General features: G+C 47.9%; 5 protein-coding genes and 2 non-coding genes across 7 annotated transcripts; 4 read left to right on the top strand and 3 right to left on the bottom strand.

Moving 5' to 3' along the window:
- Window positions 1–25: 25 nt before the first annotated feature.
- EJ05DRAFT_466054 (uncharacterized protein) lies at window positions 26–3,378 on the top strand. Its single transcript, XM_033742797.1, has 3 exons — window positions 26–391; window positions 451–1,283; window positions 1,337–3,378. Exons 1-3 carry the CDS (start codon window positions 193–195, stop codon window positions 3,251–3,253), a joined length of 2,949 nt encoding a protein of 982 aa, XP_033599278.1. The 5' UTR covers window positions 26–192; the 3' UTR covers window positions 3,254–3,378.
- Window positions 3,379–4,608: 1,230 nt separating this feature from the next.
- On the bottom strand, window positions 4,609–6,600 carry EJ05DRAFT_44988 (uncharacterized protein). Its single transcript, XM_033742350.1, has one exon. It carries the CDS (start codon window positions 6,423–6,425, stop codon window positions 4,764–4,766), a length of 1,662 nt encoding a protein of 553 aa, XP_033599277.1. The 5' UTR covers window positions 6,426–6,600; the 3' UTR covers window positions 4,609–4,763.
- A 1,353-nt stretch (window positions 6,601–7,953) lies between these two features.
- On the top strand, window positions 7,954–8,036 carry EJ05DRAFT_t52. Its single transcript has one exon. It is a non-coding gene; the product is annotated as a tRNA-Thr (tRNA).
- A 157-nt stretch (window positions 8,037–8,193) lies between these two features.
- EJ05DRAFT_t53 lies at window positions 8,194–8,300 on the top strand. Its single transcript has one exon. It is a non-coding gene; the product is annotated as a tRNA-Met (tRNA).
- Window positions 8,301–8,856: 556 nt separating this feature from the next.
- EJ05DRAFT_44973 (D-arabinono-1,4-lactone oxidase) lies at window positions 8,857–10,934 on the bottom strand. The gene has a single exon (XM_033742344.1). It carries the CDS (start codon window positions 10,761–10,763, stop codon window positions 9,063–9,065), a length of 1,701 nt encoding a protein of 566 aa, XP_033599276.1. The 5' UTR covers window positions 10,764–10,934; the 3' UTR covers window positions 8,857–9,062.
- Window positions 10,935–11,036: 102 nt separating this feature from the next.
- EJ05DRAFT_453730 (thermostable alpha-amylase) lies at window positions 11,037–12,995 on the bottom strand. Its single transcript, XM_033742437.1, has 2 exons — window positions 12,638–12,995; window positions 11,037–12,586 (listed from the first exon to the last, which is right to left on the bottom strand). Exons 1-2 carry the CDS (start codon window positions 12,693–12,695, stop codon window positions 11,070–11,072), a joined length of 1,575 nt encoding a protein of 524 aa, XP_033599275.1. The 5' UTR covers window positions 12,696–12,995; the 3' UTR covers window positions 11,037–11,069.
- A 531-nt stretch (window positions 12,996–13,526) lies between these two features.
- Window positions 13,527–14,889, top strand: EJ05DRAFT_44949 (uncharacterized protein). Its single transcript, XM_033742335.1, has 3 exons — window positions 13,527–13,891; window positions 14,025–14,553; window positions 14,606–14,889. The coding sequence occupies exons 1-3, from the start codon at window positions 13,802–13,804 to the stop codon at window positions 14,746–14,748; spliced, it is 762 nt and encodes a 253-aa protein (XP_033599274.1). The 5' UTR covers window positions 13,527–13,801; the 3' UTR covers window positions 14,749–14,889.
- The last annotated feature ends 366 nt before the right edge of the window (window positions 14,890–15,255 follow it).

The raw sequence follows: 15,255 nt of genomic DNA, 5'->3' as shown, positions 1-15,255 counted from the left end.
CACCTGAGACTACCAACTCGGTACAGCTCCCTTCATCGCAGACTTCGAAATTATGATTCAGCTGGATCTTCTAACATGAGACCAGGTCTCCATTTCTATAGATAGACTCTCTTCCAGCTCCCTATAACACCTGGGAGAGCGCAACACGATAGCTATCGCGGTTTCAGAGCTGGACAAACTACTCCCTTCAAAATGCCTAGCATAGTTCGAAAACTGCTAATATTTGCTGCCGTCGATGGTCTTATCTTGCAGCCAGCACCTCCAAAAAACCATCCACCAACGACTCACCAAGCGATAAAGATCGATTGGAAGGGTAACGTTGGCCCACTGTTGAACGATCGCAGAGAAGAGCCGACCGCAGAGAATGTACTAGAGTCTTGGGGCATTGTTGGTGAATACTCATGTTTGCTACTCGTCGTATGTCTACTGATCACTTTGCCCCCGCACTAGGCCTCTTCAAAGTCGCGTCTACAAGTTTTCTGGTGTCCATCGCAAGTCGCGAACAAGTTGCTCATATACGACGAAAGCCGATTTATGTCATTTCAGACGTATCGCTCATACCCCTAGTCTCCCAGGCCGAGGCCGAGAAGGCAATCACCTCAGCAAAAGACCACTTGAGACGACAGACCTCGACAGAAACAGCCCTAGGGCCCGAAGATGATGATTCGTCCGCAGAAGAGAGCGACACAGCAACTGTGACCGATGACGAGTCTCTTCCCGAGAGTGTACCTTCAACACCACGTACGAGCTTGGAAAAGGATGCAGCCACAGTGCAAGAGAGGCAACGACGCACCAGCATAGGGCAAGACGTTATCGCACGTCGAGGCTTGTATGGAAGATTCGCGGACCAGTGGTTTAGTCGTAAGGGTTGGAGTACCCAACAGAGAAAAAGACAGGGAATCAGCAGCGATGATAGCCTAGCGCAGAGAAGGCAGCAAGATTTGGAGCAAACTATGGATGATGATAATCTAGATAGCTCTAAGCCGACGAATTATGGAGAAGGAAACAAGCAGACGTTAGACGGGGGTCGAAAATTGAACTCCGATGAAGTCAGGCCTGCGGTGTGTATGTCCGACGTACCTGTGGAAGAAATACCAAAAGCTCTGGGTGATGCTGAGAATGCATCATCTATCACACTCCTTCCAAAAATACTACGAACGACGAAGATTTATTTTGGATCCAAGAGTTTCTATTTCTCGTACGATATCGATCTCTCACGGAGACTAGCAATCCAAAGTTTGACACCTAGCAGTCAGCCTCTTTTCAAGCAATTCGATCCTTTGGTATGTTACATACGATCAACTCTAGAAACTTTGCTAATCACAGTATATACCAGTACTTGTGGAACCACCATATGGCTAGCCCTTTTATAGACGCTGGGCAGCTAAGTTTTGTCTTGCCTATTATACAAGGATTCGTGGGCCAGCGAGCATTTACAGTCAACACCTCAATGGACTCACATTTGGACACTGTAGTCGACGCTGCAACGTCCTTACAGGCCATACTGAGCAAACATGACGAGGTTGCTAAAAAACAAGCTGCGTCAGCAACCGAATCTGAGACGAAGGACTTCCTGTTAACACTCATCTCAAGACGATCAACTCTACGCGCAGGCCTTCGATACCTACGAAGAGGCGTTGACGGAGAGGGTAATGTTGCGAACAGTGTGGAGACAGAGCAGTTACTGTCCTCCCCAACATGGGATACCACAAACAACGCGATCTACTCTTTTACGCAGTGCCGTGGATCTATCCCATTGATTTTTTCTCAGAGTCCATACTCGCTCAAACCCGCAGTAACCCTGCAGGGTTCTGAGGAAATGAACGCCAGCGCCTTCAGGTTACATTTTGCGAATCTCGCTTCGCGTTATGGGACGGTCTATGCTGACTCGCTGGTCGATAAGCATGGGACAGAAGCCAAAGTTGGAAAATTATACGAACAGCATGCGGAGGCACTTAATAAGTCTGGCGGTATAGATGGTAAAGGAAGCGAGCTTGGATTCGAGTGGTTTGATTTCCACAACGTGTGTCGCGGCATGCGCTTCGAGAACGTATCGATTCTTATGGACACCCTAGGCCCGTTTCTTCATTCTACCGGGTTCACTGTTCAAGAAGGAGACACCTTGACTTCAATTCAATCAGGCATCCTTAGAACGAATTGTATGGACTGTCTTGACCGCACAAATGTTGTTCAGTCTGCTACAGGTCGTGCAGCACTGGAGACCCAGCTCTCCTATCTTAATATCAAGATCGATCTGCAGACTGACCCTCGAACTTCTTGGTTCAATACACTTTGGGCAGATAATGGTGATGCAGTCTCGAAACAATATTCGGGCACGGCAGCTCTAAAAGGAGATTACACCCGTACAAGAAAGAGACAGATCTCTGGCGCACTCACCGACTTTGGTCTTACTCTAACGAGATACTACAATAACATTGTTAATGATTACTTTGCGCAAGCGCTCATCGACTACCTATTGGGCCGTGCCCCCGAATCAATATTCGCCGAGTTCGAGGCTGATATGAAGACAACTGACTACGCACTAGATATGCGAAAAGTCCGCCAAAGTGCCATCCACCGCGCGGCAGAGATCGTGATAGAAGATCCAGGTGCGGAGGATCTCATCCACGGTTGGACATTAAGCTGTCCAGCCGAAAGCAATACCTTGCGTACACTACCGTTCGAAGAATGTGTTCTGCTACTCACTGAGAAAGCTGCCTACATGTGCAGACTTGATTGGCAAACAGAGAAAGTCAAGATGTTCGAACGTGTTGACCTTGGAGACATGATTTCGCTTTCACGTGGCACATATATAACATCAACACTCGCACCACGACATCTTGACACAAGCAAAAACGTCGGTTTGGTCTTGCAGTTCCGCACCGGTAGTGGGAAAGACCTTGTCCGACGCAATACCCGCAGCTTGGACAGTTCACACGAATTTGAACCGTCGAACACCTCTTCGACACCTTTACCTACCCAAGAAACTCGATTCCTAGCATTCAAAGCACTTCCCCCCGCGTCAACGATACAATCCTCGAAGGGCGATGATGATGCACATACGCCACTAAACGAAATCGAGACGTGTAAGCATATTACAGAGGAGATCGCGCGGGTCGCGAATAAATTTACGGAATGCACAAGGGGGCTCAAAATCGAGGAGAAGGATATCATTAGTGAGGCAGAGGCGAAGAAAGCGACCGGTTGGGTCGAAAGCTTGGGTTATAATCTGAAGAAATTGATTTGGACGTGAAAAACGAATAGGGCGAGTCTGTAATGCCACGATCGTAATACATTCATGATGATGTTTGCTACTAAGTCGTCGAATTGCTTAAGCAATCTACCCAACTAATCATTAATCCACCCATTCATAGATCGAATATGAGGCATCGAATCAGAGCGAGCGGGAGTGCTTACTTCGTTATCAGTGTGAAAGTAGAGGAGCCAATAGGTGTCAGGACATAAATTCATCACAGATCTACTTGCCTAACCATGGTTGCCCTTGAAGCTAGTACAGTAGTGGCTGGTGAAAGTAGATCACCAAAGACCCACTGTTTTCCAGTCACGGACCATGTTGCCCAACTGCCCAATGGCCCTGTTTTCAACGATGGTCAAAAATTCCCGTTTTGGGAGCGAATATGGCTCGTAAGCCAATTATAGTGATCCGTCAAGGCTCCGCTTTTTCTAGACACGGGCCATGCTGTCCGATCGCCCTGCTTTCGACGATGAACTGTATATGGCTACCACCTTAAGGTGACGGGACGCAGATTAGTGGCATTGATTGGCTCCTTTCGATTAGCAGTTTTAACCAACGTTCGCCAGATCGACGGAGAACAAAGTTAATTGCAAGATTACATATCCTAGGAGTAAAAAAGAAAGAAAGAAAGAAAGACAGAAATATATGTATAATATTTACCTGTACGAGTCAAGGCGCGCAGTATGTCGATAAAGTAAACAAAAGCATACCGCTAATGGGCATCTGCTCCCTAGAGACCGGAACAGACATTGCTATGAGTCTGTGGAGGCTCAAGTCTAGGGCCTGATCTTTCCTCGTACAAACTCTGTTATTGTCTTATCGTATTCGCACTACTAATGCGATGGCTGTACTCCCTCCTCGGTACTTCCACTCATGTATGCTTGACTAACGTGCTTCAATTGGTCATCGGTCACGTATACATTGAACGGCTCTTCCATATTGGTACTCACAATAAACAGAATACACCTAAGTGTTATATTTTTTAGCTTTCGGCCAGGCGCTTGCTTTCAGGGATCTAAGGTTCAGGGGTAGGCCCCAAAAAGGACTACCATTTATGAACAGGCTCACATACACATCAGAGACACTTGGCTGCAGTCAAAGATTCTGTAATCTAGAACAGAGAATCATATTATCTGCCTCAGCTCATTTCCATAGAGTAGTAGGAATCTATATTTACACCATTGTTGTTTGTGGATAAAGGTAGCGTGTTCTGATTGCGCAAGAATGAAATGGTGAGTTACATACAAGCAATGAATGTGCAAGTGAGATATCTGGGAACCTATTGCTTCCTATACATATACAGAGATGTAGATGGATATACAAGGATCAAGGAAATACCAGGCGTGTTAAATTTGCCTCAAAGTGGCCATTGATCGAGACCTTTGCTGTCGGGATTATATCGAATGAGGACCGAACCGGACTCATACTTGCAATTCCATGTGGATTAACTCTTTATCGGCCAGTAGTGTATGTGTCCATCCTTGTGCATAAGGATGCAAAAGACTCGTCATTCATCCTGGTGTGGTGTTTCACTGCCGTAGTTGGCAGTCAGGCTGTCATTATCAATACTCCCTCGCAATTGGGGCTCGGTACCATTGTGTAATTGCTCTCGTCTCTCTATGATGTCTTCGGGTGACACAGGTGGTTCGAGGAACGGTAAAGAAGATCTACGGCTTCCTCCTCCGTTGGCGGCCACTGGCGTGAGGCCACCATCTTCCTCATTCGTGTCATCCTGGGGCATGTCGTAGCGTAATTGGATTCCCAAGCCTTCGGAATCTGTGGAAATTCTCAGGTTTGAAGGGTACGGTTCGGCTAACAAAACTTGCGATCCTACATGCTCAAAAAGCTGATCATCGCGACCGGAGACACCACCAGGTGAAGCCAATGCAAAATCAGGCAGATCAGATATCGACGGGTGTCCAGCAGATGATTGCGAGCTGATAGCAGTCGTTGTCATGCTCCGATGACTCGCATCCGAAACTTCGTTTCCTATCCCGGATTCACGATCACGGTCGGTGGCAAGGGACGAGCTTTGGTGCTCACTATTATCTTCATTATAGACAATATCCTGGTGCTGACTATATGAGTCACTTCTGCCTGATTGACTGTTGTTGGAAGGCAATTGGCAGTCTTCGATGGCATTATTATCATCTGCAACTGAGCTTGCTAATGGAATATTGTACGATGTAGGGTGAGCTGAGACTGAGCGATGCGCGCTCGCTTTAGTGGTCATTGCCTGCCGGCATTCATGGATAAGCTCATCGGTCGGCGGAATATGTCCTTTTGGATGCTTGTATGTGTGCAGTCTGGGAACGGGTGACAGCCGTGGGGATATGCGAGTTTCTGGGGATGGAGGCGGAGAGGGCTGTGAGTGCACCCCATGGGTCATTGTAACTTTACTTGCTCCTTCATGACCAATCACGGGTGGTTTCGTGGTGGCTTCAAACTCATGGGGCGAAGTTGGGGAAAGTCTGACAATGTCGTATCCAACTTTATTTACTGCACGCTTGATTCCCTTCTTGAGCTTATCTTTGAAGAATCCACGGCGTGGGAGCTCCGAGGGTTGCGAATGTGGAAATAATGGTTCTTCAACGTCATTTGGAGGTGGCCCTGGGTAGTCACGCAGGATTGGTTGATCATGGAAGTCGTTCGGAGACAGTAAGCTCGGGGAAGGCGGGTGTATCGAAGCCTGGGATTTCCTGTCCCGTCCGCAAGAAAGGTGATCCACATCGTCGAATGTGGAATCTCCTGATTCATCGGCTATTGATATGGCGAGACCGCCGTGACGCATGGATTCTGATTCTTCGTGTTGTTCCGCTATCGTTCCTGATAGGATTTCACTCTCGACTGGGTAGCGTAGTGGGTCTGGAATAGTATTTTGTGACGCGAGGCTCGCATGTGTTGAGGTCCTCCCCAAACCGCACATTTTGTGGTTACACTTATGACAATGGAGGCCAGTGAACTCTTCGGGGGCATTCAGGACCTTAAAGGGAATCCCATCATGCCAGTGGTGGCATCTGGAACAGCTACCGTGAAATGTTGTATCATAAGTGTGACCTAGAGGTTGGGATGGAATGTCGATATGAAGAGGACCAGGTTGACCGAAAGAATTGCTCCTAGGCCTCCGATGGAAATCAGAAAACTCCAGACGTGTGGTGGGAATAGCCATTGTTCGAACTACTAAGCTCACGAAGTAAGACTAGTCAATATATATCGACGAACTGATTGTTAGACGACAAATACGTCGGAAAACGTGTTCCCAGGAGGTCGAAGTTTCCCTCACAATCGACGATTGGAAAGACGTAGCACCGACAAAATCGTTAAGAGGTCTGAAGTCTTCGTGCCTGAGAAGCGATTGAGTTATCGTCGTTAGAGCCGAGTACCAGTATTATGCGATGAGCCGGCGAATTAGACGAAAGTAGAATCTTTACGACTGAAGGAGATTGGCATCATAGAAGATATGGTTGTAAAAGCGTGACTATAACCTCACTTAGGATAGGAGTGAAAAGCAGTCGAAGATTAGAGGACTAGCTCGAGGCAGAGGATGTAAGCTGTGAGCAAGACAGTGGGGAGTCTACAATTCTTAAGACAGGCGGGTACAATGAGTATCAGGCCCTTCAGCTTGTATGTACGTCTGTATTGGGGGTACGATTTCTGTCCTGGGTCATTGTATTGCTGCCTGCGCCACACAGCCAAGTCGGGTTTGGCCTGAGGCGCAGCAGGTATCAACGGCATAGGAGCGCACTCGGAAATCGAGACACTGGCTAGCATTGAGAGACAGAATCTACTTCGAAATGTTATGACGATTCAATTCCAATAATTCTAGAGATCGAGCAACGCCATCCAGTCGTTGATGAGCACGTTTGTTCAGTAGCTAAAGGTGTGAGCATTGCTGCATTGGCATGAGCCGGAGGCTCCCAGCTCAGCCTCAGTGCATGCACGATAATTACACGCCTATCCCATACACCGACTTTCGAATGCAAAGCCTTGACCAATTGAAGGTGCTAAGCATCTCTTCTGCACGGCATCTTGAGAGCAGTAGTTCACCAATTGCCGCGCACGGTGGTAAGCCCTATTCTGAATTGGCCGAACAAAGTGTGCCATGATCCGGGGGATCGTGGCTTCGAGCATCGTTGCAGCAGTTGATTATAATGGCTTGCTATTCCAATGAGGCGCTGCTCGCATCGTCATGGGGAGTCAAGGCTAGTCAGGCCTCGCTGGTAGCCTGTTTCATCAGGCAACTGTCCACGATGATGCTTACAGTATGGCCAACGCACTCAGCACATTAGCGACCTGAAATGTGAGGCTGGAATTGAGTCTGCATCCTATCGGTCACGCAGTCGTGTGAAGGAAGGCTTGCCTGTCGTGTGGCGCACAAATGCTGCCCGACTGCCTTACCATTAGGCTGCAATGTGAAGACTTTCCATAAGTTCAGTACCCGTTCATTTTGTGGCCAATGACAAAAGTGAATTGCAATGTCGCAGAAGATTAGGATGGAGAACGGCACGAGGACCGGACGACGTTAGATGAGATCAACATGGTTCGACGGTTGTACCGGGAGTAGGCGTGAACGGCTGGGGCCGATTCGTGGCCATGAACGAACGCAGCGGTAATTAGCAGACCTGACAAATGCATTGATCTTCCTCACAAAGTTATAGGGAGATATTTACGATTTAAAATTTCACAACATAACTCTAGCCGCTTTAGCGCAGTGGCTAACGCGTCACACTCGTATCCCTACGCCATGTGAAGACCCTCGGTTCGATTCCGAGAAGCGGCATTGTTTTTATAACATTTCCAGGACATATTCGTGAAGAATTTTTTTTCTTTTTCCATTTGGTTCCACACCTTATGCGTGGTCTACTAAGCTGTCGAATCGTAACGCCGCAGCGTGTCACTCATATATAATACTCATCCCCAGCGCAGAAGGTCTAGACGTCTCATTGGTCTAGTTGGTTATGACGTCGGTCTCATATTCTATCATATGATGTACTCACAGAGTGCGGTTATCCGAAGGCCGCCAGTTCGACTCTGGCATGGGACATTTCTTTTGTTGCCTCAGCGTCCGAGATAACTGGTAGAGAGCTCCATGAGGAGTTCGTTCAAACTTCAAACGAGGAGCCGACAAAATAAGCACTGGTGTTGTGGAACGGGTGGAGAAGAAGCATGTTTATTTAGCATAGAGAACCGTTTCTTGGTTTATTTGGTATGACTGTGCACTTGCAGGGACTTGCTTTAGAAGGTGATCGCCGGGCGGTTTGCATTCATAGATTCATTTTTGGTCGCTGGAAGTGAACATTTGAGGGAATTGTACCTTAAGCTTTCATGGCTCTGGCCTAAAGCCAGTGAATACCTGGGCCGATGATCTCTAAGCCAGTTATTCTGGTACACCATCAGATGGTTGCAGAGAACAACTTCGTCTAGTCAATTGCATTAACAAGTCATTCAATGAGGTCAATCACTACATCATAGAGGCTAGCAACCCTAGATTCTATTCCAGAGAGTCATCTGGGTCGACTCTACATTATTACGTCACAGGCACACTTTTAATGAGCAGTTCGGCTGATCAGGTCCGCTACGGTGCCGCGAGAGGTCTTGTCTGCTTTGAGCCGGCTACCTCGTAAGATGTCGACGTCCCTCAATGTATTGAGGGGTGAAGACCAAGAGAAAAGACCATGGTCACTCCAGAGGGTTGTAAGTAGCCCGAATCCAGCTTCTCATTACGTTCTTATGGTCAATCGAGGTGTTCCGTCGCGGCCCGAGACTGCCTACATCTTGTCCGGAGACATTCGAAGCCCCTTCGCCGCTAATCTGCCTTCTCATGATCCTGTTCATCACCATCCACCTCTTCGAGCACAAAAGCGCTCTTCGACATAAGCATACTCTGCTCTGCCTCGGCACCCTGCATCAAGTCAAAACTCTCCTCACTCGTCGCACTCCCGAGGACGCTTTCACTTCCGCCTACCACTTCACCATACCATTTCATACCTCCGCCTCTTCTACTTTCGCGTGCAACTTCACGTTCCTCGAGACTGAGGGCGTTTCTTGCGAGCAGGGTTTCTTGCGAGCCGAGTAGTAAGCGTCTGTGCCATGCACCCACAAACATGCCTTCTGGATCAACTTCTTGGCGGATTTTAAGGTAGGAGTTCAGGTCCGCACCGTACATACGTTGGATGTCGGTCTGTGTCACGGTGTTAAAATTCTTTGCCCAGTGAGGACGGCCACCAAGAGAGCGCATGAGATATTCGAAGGCTTCGTAGTAACGTTCGCGGCAGGGCGGATCTTGATGATATGGACGATATAGCGTTGCGTTCAGGTAGAGAGTCGGTTCAGAAGAGCAGCTTGGATCAAGGAACGGACGCGGAGAGACTGAAGATGTGTCGGAAACGCGAACTTCGATGGGCGAATGAACCCAGAGACCCTCTGATGAGAAAGGGATGGCAGCCGTTACCTCGTCGCCATTCAACCATGCAGACAAGCGATCTATCGCTTCGAGCCCTTTGGATAGAGGAATAGCCCATTCATTGACAAACTGGGAATATAGGCAGTTCATCAGCAAGCCAGAGCGCATTTCCTCGACGGCGGACGCTGTGGTACCATTTCTGAAACCGTACTGCATGCCGAAGACAAACCATTCGATGGCGGGGAGAAGCCGGGGGAAATAATTTGAAAGCCACAGCAGGTTGTGATATATATGGTAGCCCATAGATCCGCCATACCAGTTGCTAGCAGGTGCGCGTCGCGGTTTCGTGGTCGTGTCTGCGCGCCATATGATTGCACGCTTCAAGTACGGCAACCACCAGACCCGTGTAAATTCAGCCTGTGTCCAAAGGTCCGTATTCCAGGTACCTGTGACGAGAGATAGAGGTTCAATCGACTGCACCCATTCGATATTCGTTGTTTGGCGCAGTTGGAATTCTACCTCGACGATAATGCCCAGCGCACCCAAAGAGACCAGCGCCGCACGGAATAGCTCTTCGTTATGGTCCTTGCTACACTTCACAGAACCCCCGTTCGCCAAAACAATCCGCAAGCTCTTGACATTCTGACTGAGTAGACCATGTTGTAAAGAGCTGCCATGGGTCGCCGTCGCGATAGCGCCCACAATACTTTGCTCATCAATACTCCCAAGATTCCTTATTGTGAGCCCGTGTTCAGCGGCCCTCCTGTTGAAATCTGCCAGCCTCATTCCACCTTGTACAGTCATGGTCTTCGCATCTTTGTCCACGCGTAGTACGTTATTGTATTTGTCCAAGTTAACTATCCATGATGACGAACAGGTCAGATCGCTCGGCGAATGCGCACAGCCAACGACGACGACTCGGCGCCTACATCTTCGCGCGAGCGTAACAACTTTCAGGACTTCTTCGAGAGATTCCGGCTGGATATACAGCTCTGGAGACGTATAGAAAGTGCGCGCCCACGTATGATGAAGGTGGTTACGCGACGCGCGAAATGGAACCGCGGGGTCGAGCTTGTCCAGCTCAATTTCAAGACGCAGAGACATGGGTGTTGTGAGACTTGTGCGCGATCCTATGAAGTGACAGTAACCGGACAGTTCGAGGCGGCGCAAGGGCCAGGCGAAGATACAATTACTTTTTGCTTGACATGATCATAATAGCTGATGTTTTGCAGTGGAGTTTGTAGCGATCTGGTGGCTCGGGCGATCTCGGCGAACAGCCCTCACGATGTCAACGTCATAAAAGAATTGTTGCCTTGATGCCTCATAACATATCCTTATAGAAAATGCATGCTGATTGCAGAACCCTGCTCTTAGAACGTGCATCTTAGCATCTATTCTCGGATTGGCACTTTAGAAACTGTATATATTGTCATCAAAATTCACAGGAAACCTTTCCCTCCCTTCCGCATCCTGCCTAACATATATGCTCACTCCTTGTTTGGCGCACCTAAAAATGCCGTGGCCTTTTTCATCGATAACAATCTCTTCATTATTCCAGCCTAGTATATCGGTCCACACTTGTTCCTTGTGAATCACTCCAACCTCCATCTTCTTCACTCCTGGTCCGCTAGTACTCATAATAACGGCACAACCAAACTTCTTATCCCAGCGCCCTTTCCTCACCCATCCGACACAGCTTGGTTGATCGAAATAGTCGACTTGCTCACCATATGCATATAGTTTTCTGGCAAGTATGAGATCTGCAAGTTTCCGACCACATGAAGGTCCCTCAGCTTTCGGGCCACACGTTCCATACAGGTCACCGTAGAACACACAAGGGTATCCCCCTTGACGTAGCAGAATGAGAGAATATGCAAGAGGTTTGAAGAATGGCGTGACAGGCGTTTCCACTGTTTGACCAAGCTGAGTATCGTGATTTGTGACAAGTGTGACGGCCTTCGCAGGAGCGACATCGACGAGTGAGTTGGAGAATACAGCACGCAGGTCGGCTGTCGGGGTTTGCGAGATGTGAGAAAAGTTGTTGAGCAGCGGAGCATCATACAGCGACATGCGATTACTCGTCTTGTGAAGGTATGAGACGAGCTCCGAGACCCCACCCACCCAGTATTCACCGACAAAGAACAGTTTCTCTTGGCCAAACTCCTTCGACAGGTGATCGATCCACGCGTTGGTAAACTTCTCCGAAAAGTGTTGGACGGCATCGAGACGGAAACCCCGAAGACCGACTTCTTGTGTGATCCAAACACCCCAATTCTTAACATCTTGCTGCACATCTGGATGAGTGTAGTCCAATTCATTGAACATGAGATACCTCTGCAACTTTTGCGCGACTTCTCTCTTAGTAGATCGTCGGTCAGCCCTCTCAATCTTGAAGATTCCTTTCTTTCCATTATTATTGTCCCAGTCGGTCGCAATAAAGTGTTCTGCACCCAATTGGAAACTACTATACTTTCCATTGCGACCTTCAAAATCGAACTTGAGCCAAGCTTCTGTCTCGTAGGGTTTGCACATCTCTTGTATCCGATCCTCACTATTGACCTCTACGAGCTTGACCTTCTCCGTATGATCGCCGCCCTGACGATGATTCAGGACGGCATCCCAATACAGGTCAATTCCCAGCTCTTTCGCATTATCTGACAATTGCTTTAGATCTTCCTTCAGACCCCATTTAGTCCGCGTTTGCTGCTTCTGCTCGAATTCACCTAGGTCCCACAGATCGTAGCAATCATAACCATTGCCTGCGGGATTATCCGCCTTACAGCCAGGCGGCAGCCAAACACTCGAGAAGCCGATGTCTTGGAGAGACGAAAGGATCCTGGTAAGACGCTGATAGTGCTGGCCATCAGCGGGCACGTGCCATTCGAATCCCTGAAACATAGTTTGATTTTCTGGAGTTGGACTCTTCTCTGGACATAGGAGTCATTATAATGTCGGTTCTGGATCGCAGGAACTCTCACCGTCAGGATTGGCACCGCGACGCCGGTGCTTATCGAGAAACTTCTTCCAAACCGACATTTTACGAGATTGCGGCTACTGTCCTTCGGGAAAATATGTCAATGTTGCAAGGAAAAAAATACACCAAGACGTAAAAAGCAGTGTGCAACAGAAAAAAATCTACTTCAGAGCCCCGCTATCAAGGAAGACGCAATTGGGTGTGGGCACCATTTGCATGTCGAAAACGACTTTCGTATGATTGGTAGAGAGCTTATCATTCACTTGGACCCATATTTTCGTACTGCAGGCGCTACAAACGCTAGCATCACATTATTGTGAGGGCGTGATGAAGCTCATTGCGTCGTTGAATGGCGTTTGTCGAAAGACCGTTACGAGTCACCTATCTAAAGTCAAGGGGCTACAGCCCGTCCACTTGTCGTTGAGCTAAACCCGATGTAGAATAGACGGTAGACGACCAAACACCAGCACGTTCACTTTTACTTTCATCAACGTTCCATACTAATGGAACAAAATCAGATGCGCTTAGGAGGCTTCCACAATCAGGGTCTATATACGCGTTTTATCATCACATCTGTAAGGGACTATCCCACATACAAGGATGCTGACGTATTGTAAGCCAATAAAGCTAATGAAAAGAAAGACAATCTTGCAGCCTTTACAGGAACCACAGCAAGTAGAGCAGCGGTCTGCATGTGTTTAACTGTAGATCTGTATTCCTCAGAATCATTGTCATGAACCGACCACAACTCAGGAATCACTGCCAATAGGACGTGATGACCCGCAAACTATTCAGGACAGGAACTACAATAAACACAGACACCCTTGTTGCATTTGCGTGTTCCTAGTTTCATGTCTCACCGCTGGTATGCACCGGTAAAGCCATGGCTAAACTCGTGAATCTCAAAATGAACACAATTGAAGTGAGCATGTTGAGACCAGCCAGTCAGCATGCTTCATTTCATGGTGAATGCATTCACTTGACGACTACCCCTCATCTATGGCCATGAATGGCTGGGGATATTCCTATAAGTACTGTGTACTTCCCTCTGTTTTGAACTTCATCTACCTAAACCTCTAAGATCTTCGATCCGAAATCTTTCTCGCCTTTCAGTTTATTCGCATCGAACTTTCTTCAATCTTAAGATCTACTCAAGCACATCATCAGGATGTCTCAGGAAAAGAATGAATTTGGGCTCAGTGCTCGCGAGCAAGAGATCCTTTCAAATGTTTTCGTTTCTCTCAAGTCCGCTCCTGACGTAAGTTTTGAATTCAACTCTATGCAAAACCTTCTATGGCTCTATAGGTTCACTCGTACTATTCTGCCCAATGTATATGAATCACAAACTACTACATCTCTGGTCGAGTATAGCGAATCTAACACAATTACAGGTTGATTATGTCAAGCTCGCAGGACTTTGCGGTATGAGCAACCCTCGCTCAGCCTCCAATGCTTTCACTGCAATCAAGAAGAAACTTTGGCCCGACGGTTTGCCCAACGCTGCCGCCGCAACTCCCAAGAAAGCTGCTGCCACAACTAAGAAGAGCAAGCCGAACGCAGCCGGATCTACTGGGTCCGATGAACCGGAGCCTAGTGTTGACAGCCCTCCAGCAACTCCCGCACCAAAAAAGCGTGCTCGCCAGTCCAAGTCTGCCAAAGAGGCTACTGCCACCAAGACTGAAGACTCTGGTTCTGGTTCTGGCTCTGGCTCTATTGACACCATTCCGGTCACTCCCGTGACCAAGGTCACCCCTCGTAAGCGAAAGACCGCTATCGAAAAGAAGGCTGAGCAGCAGGCTGAAGGTGGAAGTCCACCGAAGAAGGCACGCGCTACCAAGAAAAAGTCCGCTGAATTCGTCAAAGAAGAGTCTGAGGCCGAGACGGAGATTGGACTCAAAGAAGTCAAGAAGGATGGTGAGGGTAAGCTTGCTTGATCTCGTTGATCTTTAAAGGTTCACTAACATGTTAACAGACGAGATCGATGTCATGGATGAACACAAGCCCCAGCTGTCCGTCAACGGCTCTGATGATGGATCTGTCAATGAATCTGTCTACGCTGACGCCAATGGATTCGAGGATGATGGAGCTATCAAAGACAGGGAAGTTGAGGTTTAAGTGATCTTCTGAACCTTATTGTGCCGTCAGTCGCACGCACAAACATTTTCGACTTTCACGTATTTCAGTCTCACATTTTACCACCATAATCACCTGGCATGGCATTCATTCGTTCTTTGGGATGGGTATAGACATGATTTAACGTTACTGTCGGCGGATCTTTACGTCTGAATCTCTCCATTTGTGTTATTCACAGCAGGATTCGGGATTCATCGGTGGTGAGGTTACTATCTCTGCGTTTCTTCTCTCTGCTTATATGAGCTCTACTGGTAGGATGGTTTATGGCGTTGGGTAGAGTGCCTCACATATCATATCCTGCTCAAAATATGAGCGTTGGCCAGGGCTTTTGTTACTTGACGGCGAAAATCAGAATTGAGTCTCTTCATAAAACCATACCTCCTCTTTGCAGATGCGCCTTCGATATAAAACGTCCTCATGGTCTCAGTTTTTCCGTAAACATAAGCGATCACCAACGAATTCGGATTACATTGATTTATAAGCCCACAG

This window comes from Pseudovirgaria hyperparasitica, assembly GCF_010093815.1.
Source record: "Pseudovirgaria hyperparasitica strain CBS 121739 unplaced genomic scaffold EJ05scaffold_10, whole genome shotgun sequence".
Lineage (NCBI taxonomy): Eukaryota > Fungi > Ascomycota > Dothideomycetes > Acrospermales > Acrospermaceae > Pseudovirgaria > Pseudovirgaria hyperparasitica.
The sequence above is the reverse complement of the archived record's forward strand: the minus strand, read 5'-3'. Positions and strand labels throughout refer to the sequence as shown.